This window comes from Buceros rhinoceros, unplaced genomic scaffold (genome assembly GCF_000710305.1).
Source record: "Buceros rhinoceros silvestris isolate BGI_N320 unplaced genomic scaffold, ASM71030v1 scaffold17154, whole genome shotgun sequence".
NCBI lineage: Eukaryota > Metazoa > Chordata > Aves > Bucerotiformes > Bucerotidae > Buceros > Buceros rhinoceros.
Window position 1 is genome coordinate 1 of NW_010406647.1, and position 9,287 is coordinate 9,287.

Below are 9,287 nucleotides of genomic sequence, written 5' to 3' on the forward strand. Positions count from 1 at the left end.
CCTGCCTCCATCTGAAAAGTGGAGGATGCATTATAATAATACAAGTCTGGCTTTGAAGGCTCAAGGGCTCCATGAGTGAGCAGAACCTGAGCAAAAAGTTGTGAGCTTCTGAGGTCTATTGATATACATAGTGGCCAAGCAAGTAACAAGCAATTCTGAAATGTTTTCATTGGTACCAAGAGCCTATAAGTAAAATCTCATTTCTAAACCACCATACTAGGGAGTCTTTGTAGTATGAAATTATATTAGCTTTATATATGTGTGTATGTGTATATATAGTGTGGACTCTCTATATATTACTTATTATCTATAAATTAAGATATCTTATTTATATAAAGAGAGAGTTCACACTGTATACTGAAGAGTCATGCTTAAGCAAACAAGCTAAAGGACCCCAGCTTGTCATAAGGAGGAGGAGGAGGGCAGATCGCTTAAAATAGGGACCTTTGCTTCTCTGAATCTTAAAGCTACCCATAAAAGATACCCCCAGACAACTGAAATAGCACCAGCATTCTAGCTCTCTAACTAACACCTCTGTGAAACCCTCCAATTGTCTGGCATCATAGATAACTGACTATAGTAAAACTGACTCCAGGGACGTCTAGATCAACAGAGAAGCGGATGGGCGATGACCTGGAGAAATATAGTTTCTTTGCAAACAGTAGTGCTTGTGTTAAGTAGCAATTAGCAAAATCATGTTGTACCTAAATGCTTGAAAGGTCTAAGAACCATTTGTAAAAACACCTTCTAGGTGCCCCAGTTTGAATGGGACACATCATGTGCGTGAATAAAAGGCCTGGTTTTGTAATTCTGTACTGTGAGTCCTAGGCTGACATGGACCAGTTGTGAATTTTTGTAACAAGCTCTTGAATAAATGGGCAGATGCAAAATTTCTCTGTTTAACTTCAAGTGACCAAGTGGTTGGTCACTAAGTGGCTACTTAAGTGAGAAACATGCAGTACCTTCTCCCTGAATGTGTAACAACAGGAGTGTGGCTCTTTCTGGTACTACTGGCTCTGCATTGCTGCTCTTCAGAGCTCTTCTCGTGGCTGTGGATTTGTGAAGCAATGGAAATGTAATAAATTTCATCAGAGATGCTTCTTAGAAAAGCATTTTCTCTGGTTGTCAAAATGGTATGCCTAAACTGTTTGTTTCCCTAAAAGCCTGCAAGAATGGTAATATATAGTACATACTGGGGTAAGATCATGCTGTAAAAGAGCAAGCACCACAATGGTGTGTGTAAAAACACACAGCAGATGCTTAATGTATGAAAATTATTATTAGTAGATGTCACCATGGGTTCCCAGTGATTCAAGTTCCCTGAGGATGGCAAATGTTTTCCTTTTGACTTTATGTAGTAGCAGTTTTTGCATGGAACATTTTAATTGTGTGTTCCATTAATTAAATGATGTGTCAGCCTATTTACACATTGTTCCTGCCCAAGTGTCACAGTACTGTAATATGGCTATATTAATTGGTTCTTTGTTCTCACTTTTCACTAGGTACTTTGCTGGAATATGGGACATTTAGCCAATCAATGCAATTTGGGGACACAAACACCAAAATCCTCCAGCGAAGTCCTGGAGTGAAATCTTTGGCTCCGGATTAGACACTCCCTACCCAATAAGTTAAGATAGTTAAATACCTAAGATTAGGTTTTGCAGCAGCCAAATTGCTAAAAGGGAGCATGTCTTAAAATATCTGACAGGAAGTTTTAAAGGGAGGGTTGAATCTTAAGTTTGTTTCTTCTCTTAAGTTTAAGCATCTGACTACTGACAACAGAGGTGTCAGTTTTGGTTTCACAGGCTGAAATCTCTGCTTTGAGTTTGCACCTAGAATGCACTTTGGGAGGGAAGAAAAGATAACTACCTACTATTTTTCCTTTGACATATGGAGAGGAGGAAGAGAAAACTGCAGGCTTTTATTCAGTGGTCTAGCTTTTTGAGGACTTGATGATCGAGGGTGTTTATTTTCCTTTGGCTGAGGACTATCGTGGGTATTTCACATTTACAAGTTAACACCAGCAGGGTGTTTGATGGAACTTCACAGGAAGCTGAAGTTTGTAGGTTTGCATCCTCATCAGGTTTCCCACATTCTGATTGTCAAAAGGATGGATGGTGCTTACCTTTTTCTAGACTCCTCCCCTTTAAACATTTTTTTTTGCCGTGACAGGTATGATTGCTGTCGTTTGTGGAACGTGAACCTGCAAATGTGTGCTAGGCATGTTCTGGGTTTACCTAAAAGCAGAAATTTAGATAGAGTGCCTATGCAGACATAGCTGGTTGTCAGGCTGCTCAAAACTTAAAATCTTTGAAGAATTAAAAAATTTAGGGACTTTTGAAATTTGTTGTTTTGAAGATCATAGCTTTAAATTTAGGTAATGAAATTTTACTCTGCTTCCCACTTTATCTGTTACTGACTTTCCCACAATTCTTTATTGGGTTGGGGCCTGGGTTCCATATCTTCTAGTAACTGGATCACTTACTCTACTGTGTTTTCCCTGAAGTAATTTGCTTCAGTTTTACATTGAAAAGCAAGTTAATTTGTATTTGCAAATTCACTGCATGCATTATAAAACACATCTGTCTATCTCGCTTTGCTTTTTCAGTACATGTTCTCATATATGAAGTGTTAACTTTGGGATTTTTTTTTTTCTTCTCCTTTTTCTTCTAAGGTTTAGTAGTCAACTGGTCAGGTCAAGGATTGCAAAAACTGGGTCCAACCTTACCCTGCGATGCTGATACTCAAACTCTGATTCTGGACAAAAACCAAATAATTAAATTGGAACACTTGGAGAAATGCAGTAATCTGATGCAGGTTGGTGTTAGTTGACTTGAATTTGCTATGACATAATGGTGCTGGAATGCTACTTTAAATACTTCTGTTTTAAGGCCATATTATGTAATTGAAGTAAGTTAGCAGTTACTGTCTTCATAGGAAAATAAATGATGGCTAACTAAAATAGAAAGCATTGTTTTCAGTGTAGCTCTACAGCTGATTGTGGGGGAGGCTGTTTTCCTAGTTACCTAGGTAACTGAAAATGAGCTAAATAAATGCTATTGGAGGGGCGTCACAAGAATGCTTAGAAAAGTCACTGATAACCAAATTTTGATACTACTTAACTTCTGAATACCTGAGCTTTCTAACCTTAAATATAACTTTATCTTTTCTCTGTGCAATTATAAACATGCAGACATACATACAGGACTCTTCTCTCCATTTGTGTTTTAGAACTTGCTACGAAGAAAGAGGATTAGTAACCTTAATTTACAAGAAGAAGAAAAGCCTTGTGAATTAAGTTAAAATAGAAATAACAAATAATAAACTGTGAAGTGGGTGGGGAATCTATGTCATCTTGTTAACATACCAATTCACACAGGCCCTGTTGTTGCTAGTCCTCTGTCTTAATTTTAATACCAGCAGCAGTCTCTTTAAGTTCATGATGTTATTAGTAATAACAGTGTTAAGGTGGTGCATGGTGCTTGCAAAAATCAGAGAATTAATCCCTCTGGGGCAAAGCTGTACAAGTCCATGTTGTTATCAATGAAAGTGCCTCCAGATAGACTTGAAATCACTTAATAGCTTTAAGAAACAAGCTAAACTGAGACAGGAGAGGTTAGTTTTCTTGCTTGGTGGTCACGTTGTTAACTTGTATGTCTAATCAGGTTTTATCCTTTTAAAAGTTTGTGATTTATAGTTCTGTTAGCACAGGACATTTTTGAGAATCATGTGAAATATATTTTGTCTTCTACTATATTGACAGTAAGTATGATTTTACACCAGGAATGGTGCAGCAATTTGCACAATGATTTGGGAAGTCTGATTTTAAAATCTTATTTTCATATGACATGATTCCTCATTCATTGCCCTTTATTTAGCTATCACTACGAGGATTTCCTCTCACATCACGAGAGTGAGGTGTTGGGGACTACTTTCTTTGATCAGTAGTTTATTTCTGGGCTTTTGCAGGTTTTTGTGTCTGTGTTATTTATTTGAAAATGGAATACATAGATTGAAGAAGTTCCTGTGGATTAGCTTTTGAACCATTATAAAAGAAAAAGGGAGGGGGGCTATTTTGTCTGTGCAGTTTAATAGTTAAAACTGTTTTTTATTTGTGTGTCAATCTGCAGCTCTCCGTAGCTAACAATCGCTTGGTGCGAATGATGGGTGTAGCAAAACTGACTAAACTCCGGGTGCTAAACTTGCCTCATAATAGTATTGGATATGTGGAAGGGCTGAAGGATTTGGTGCACTTAGAATGGCTGAACTTGGCAGGAAATAACCTTAAGGTAAAGTATTTAGTCTTTGCATGTTTTGCAGAATCTAGTGTTGCAGAAATTTGGAAAATGCTGCAAAGAAGTCTGAACTGATCAGAACAAATGTTGAAGTTTTGCATCTGCTGATTTATGAAGTAGAGGAGGGCAATTTTTGGTCAAGGATTAGCTAGGTAAAAAATAAAAGGTTTGATATCAAAACGTAATGAGAACTGGGAAATAGTTCCCAAAACAGGAAAAGAATTATCGTGTCTAGAATGAAATTGTGGGTTAAAAAAAAAAACAACCCCAAAAAACCCCCACAAAACCCATGGGTTTAGTTTTGGGTTACTTATGCAGTGTTTTTTAGCTTTCAAAATAATTTATAATTATTGATACCTTGTTTTATTTAACAACTGAAGAGTTATGGTGAGTAATTGGCTTCTCTGTTTTTGTAGGCCATTGAACAAATCAATTCCTGTGTATCTCTTCAGCATCTTGATTTGTCAGACAATAACATAGCTCAGTTAGGCGATCTCTCGAAGCTTACGTCACTGAAGGTAGATGCTATTTTATCTCTGGTTTTGTTACGTTCTTTGCGTAAAGACATTTGCTTTGAAAATTGCTACCTTTTAAAGCATTAGTTCAAATACTAGCTCTTAAAGTGTTTTAATTAATCACTATAATTTCTAAAGAGAAGCATGGAAGAATTCTTTTCCCTGTTTTGAAGTTGCAGGAACTGGGGCAGTGATTTTTTTTCTATAATCACTCTAATGATTTTGTTAAAGATGACATGGTGAGACCTCGTTTGTATTTCTGGATTCTCTAGTCTCATGCCATGAATCAAGACAAAGCAGTGTTAACTCTTTCAGTATGAACACTGTGGAGAGAAAGTATTTCCAAATAAATGTTTTGTAACTGTTATTATACTTCAGCTCTGCATTTTAAAATGAGAAGATTTTTCTCTAATGTATAAAAATTAGTTTTCTCTTGCTGGGATAAACAAAAATAATTTTGATGATACTGGAAAGCCTTGATTATAGTTCTTCTGTGTGTATTGTGCAGGTATTGCCTGAATGAAAAATATGAGGGTTTTGATCAAACATAACAGTATTTTTATTTTATAGACTTTGTTGCTACATGGAAATATTATAACTTCACTTCGCACTGCCCCTGTTTGCCTACCTCAGAATCTGACTGTTCTTTCTTTGGCAGAAAATCAAATCAGAGACTTAAATGAGGTAAGATATAGAAGAGATATCACTTTGTCTTTAGGTAGTCTGAAAGCGATTGTTGAATAATTCTTTTGAGGATGTAACTGAAAATGGTCTCTCCTCTTTGAAACAATCCGTGTTGATAGAAGTAACTTCTAATGGTTTCTATGTAATAACTATACTTGCATTAGTTGCACAAGCTAGGTGATACATTTTTAAATTTATCTTTGAAAGAAACTGCCTTTTTATTTCCTATTTTTATATTATTCAGGGATGTCAGAAGTATACTTCAAGGACTAAATTCATAGAGAGCTTTTCATGATTGAAGGTTAAAAGCTGTGCTGGTTAACTGCTGCAGAGGGCTTCTGCAACTGCTTCATTTGGAACAGGGGGTTGAATTGCGCTTGTTGCAACTGAATGTTTTTGGGCCCATGTCTTATTTTATCTGTTTCTCAAATGCTGTTTAAGAGAAACAAATATTCTGCCTGTGATTTTTGTCTTTATTGTTTTGTTTGGGTTTGTTTTCCTTTTTTTTAAATGTAAGTAACAACAAAAACTGTCAGTTTGACTTTTGTGTGGGAAGAAAAACCTTATTTTGGCAATACATTCCTCTTCAAATGAGGATGCTGTTTCTCTAGCGTTTTGGCTTGCCTTTTTTTTTTTCTTCAAAATCTCAATATCTGTTATGCTGAACATGAATCATAGAAATACTATAACTTCCTATACATAAAGCCCCATTCCCAGATTTTAACAGAAACTAATGCTTTCCCAAGGCTATCGTACTTACAGGAGAATTATTGGAAAAATTGCAGTTCATAGGTGGTCCTTTGAAGATGTTAATGTTGAAAAAGTAAAAGTGATTTTCAGTGTATTTGCAAATATGGTTTTTTGTGTGAGATATCTTGCTGTTACTAGGAGAAATGTGGTGTGTTCTGTAAACATTTGATGGCTTCTGTTCAGTTAACAAATAAATCTTGTTTTCTCAAGGTGTCTTTCCTGGCCTCTCTTTGTCAACTGGAACAGTTGTCAATTATGAACAATCCTTGTGTGATGGCCACACCTTCTATCCCTGGCTTTGACTACCGGCCATATATCGTCAGCTGGTGTCTGAACCTTAAAGTTCTTGATGGATATGTGATTTCTCAGAAGGAAAGGTGACATAATAGTATTAAATCTCTAAAATTATTAAATAAAGTTTGGCTAAGCTGAAATTGCATTTTTATTTGATTTTAAAAAACGGAAAAGTGTTAATGATTTCAAATTCTGTTTGTCTTGCTAATGGCCATACGAGATACAGGCCAATTAACATTGTTGCTTTTTCTAAATTTTTAATCTATTAATACTGGAATTATTATTTAAGATTGCAAGTTTATTTAAGTAGAAGTATAATGTTAAACTCTCATTACTCAACTCACCGTAGCACTTTCACAAAGCAAAATTGTGGTAGCAATTTATCAATGGTCTGTTACCCCTTGCAATACAACCTCTTCGACTTTGCAGAATGAGACAATCAGCAGATATTAAAGTTATTGTCTTGGGGGAAGTTCAAACATTCCCTTTTATAAAGGGCCTGATTTGCAGGTGCATTTCTACATTTGGCCATTTTTGTATCAGTTAGACAAATATGCTTTTTCTCATATCACTTGTTACTGTATCATTGTGGTCATTATGTCACTATGATATCTGTACAGCAGTAAAGATCTCTTCTTAAAGTTCTTGACATCAGAACAGTTCAAGTATTATCCAGTATAAACACATTCTAGTTCAATACACTAACATATTCCAGGACATTAATGTCTTTTTTCTTGTTACTAAAATAAAAATCTGCCTTTAAACCGATTCTATTTCTGTTTCACCATAAGATATTATGACTTCTCAAAAAAGTTGCCTGTAAGAATTCCAGAAAAATTTTTTGTGACTAATGGGATTTTCTGTATGAACTGTATTATATATAGATTAGATGTTCGCAGATCAAAGAGCATTTAATTTAAAAACAGATTTCAGTTGTTAAATACTTTCAGCAAGATTCGCTCTCTGTGCCTATTCTGCATGTTTGTGTGAACTTTTCTATTTCTTTGAAAGCTTTGCTGAAAGATTCATTGACATGGAGGTATTTTCAGTGCTCAGACGAAGCACAGAAAAAGCAGAGACTGCACAGTTTTGGTCAGTTTTCTTTGTTTCATCGATGCTTATGTGAGGGAATATTTTATTCATTCTGGTAATGAAGTTCCCAGTTCCTCTGGGCACTGCAGACGTTCCACGTTTTGATGAGATTTGCAGATTAGCTCTTAGGTACCCAACAGAAGGACAGTCAGTCAAAGGAGAGTTAGGAGTTTTATGCTGTGCAATAATGGTGTCCATTTCCCCCCTTCCTACCAGTTTGAAAGCAGAATGGCTCTACAGTCAAGGTAAAGGAAGATCATATCGACCTGGGCAGCATGTTCAGCTAGTCCAGTATTTGGCTACTGTTTGCCCTCTGATATCTACATACGGTCTCCAGACTGAAGAGGATGCCAAACTGGAAAAAATACTGAGTAAGCAAAGGTGAGAACTGCTTATCTCTCTATTGATAGAGAATGTAATTGAGAACATAATTGTATGTGTTGTTATGTGTTAGATATAACAAGATTTAATTTTAAATATTTTAAAACAACAGTGAGGGCTGGAGATGGGAAGAGTAATAGGGGTAGAGGATGTGTCTGCCCCAGAGGTGAATGAGAGGCAAGACAGCAGCAGCAGGAGTGTTTTCCTGCTTGCTGGGCCATCTAGTGGCAAATTCTCTGTATTTTTCAGTTTGTGCTCTGTAGGACTTTGAAGGTGATAAAAATAAATAAACTACTACTGAGGGGTTTTTTCCACAGGGAAAGCGAGGAAAACCTCAAAAAGGAGCTTAGATTAACTTTTGTTCTAATTGTGTTTGAAGACTATTGTGGTACACTGGTGTATTGGCTACTTTTCTGTTGTTAGGGTGTTCTTTCTTGGGCTTAAAGTTAAGGTTGTCCTTTGAGGAACGCTGTTCCCAGTGACAATCTCTGTATCTGGCACCTTGGGTGTGTCAGCAGAGGCCTTTATAGAGCCTGCTGGTAATGCTAGCAGTACCTGTTTTGCTAAGTTCTATGCAAGTAGATGAGGAGAGTTACCGCGTCGCACTTGAAAATGTGAACTAATTGGGATTAAAAGCCAGAAAATGTAAGAAAACAGGTATCCCTATTCCCCAGGACCTATTATTGATCTTTCTGCAAAAAAAGTATGTCAGAGCAGAAGACTCAACTCAACGGAGCAGGCTCCCTAAGTGTGTAGTGTGGGTAGAAAGATGGGCAACAAAAGTGTTGTGGTAAGCAGAAGGGCAGCATCTCATCAAAAGGCATGGAAACTTGGTAGCATCTGGAAGGAGCTATTGCGTACTTTGTCAGTGCAGATTGATCTCAGGGAGGAAATTACAGAAATGCTGGGGCCGTTTCAGAGAAGAAGGTACAATAAAACCCTGCTGACATTGGAATTTCCATCTAAGCACTCTGATATTCATATGATATTTCTGGGGAAAATTCAGGAAGCTGGCTTGCAGAATATAATTCTTTTAAATAAACCCAACAAACAAACCAAAAAAAACCTCACCAAAAATCAAGTCCCCCAAATCCCCACCCAGAAATATATGATTTATAAGGCAATTTGACATTCTGACATCTACTTCATGATCTTTGAATTTAGCTGGATTGAAATAACCTGTGTGTTTTCTTAGTTTGTAAAGGATGATTTTACGTTTGTGGCAATGTTTTTATTTGTATTAGAGTTTTGTCCCTTTAGTAACAAGGACACTCTT

The 9,287-nt window shown here is 36.5% G+C and overlaps 1 protein-coding gene across 1 annotated transcript in view; it reads left to right on the plus strand.

The window, feature by feature from the left end:
* Positions 1–2,674: 2,674 nt before the first annotated feature.
* CEP97 (centrosomal protein 97kDa) overlaps positions 2,675–9,287 on the plus strand; it is a gene marked incomplete at its 5' end in the record, with an annotated part of 11,357 nt that continues 4,744 nt past the window's right edge. Inside the window, 6 exons of the mRNA XM_010134207.1 lie at positions 2,675–2,817; positions 4,131–4,289; positions 4,712–4,813; positions 5,381–5,494; positions 6,455–6,621; positions 7,847–8,011. Coding sequence (XP_010132509.1) covers positions 2,675–2,817; positions 4,131–4,289; positions 4,712–4,813; positions 5,381–5,494; positions 6,455–6,621; positions 7,847–8,011 — 850 coding nt within the window. The remainder of the gene's footprint in view (positions 2,818–4,130; positions 4,290–4,711; positions 4,814–5,380; positions 5,495–6,454; positions 6,622–7,846; positions 8,012–9,287) is intronic.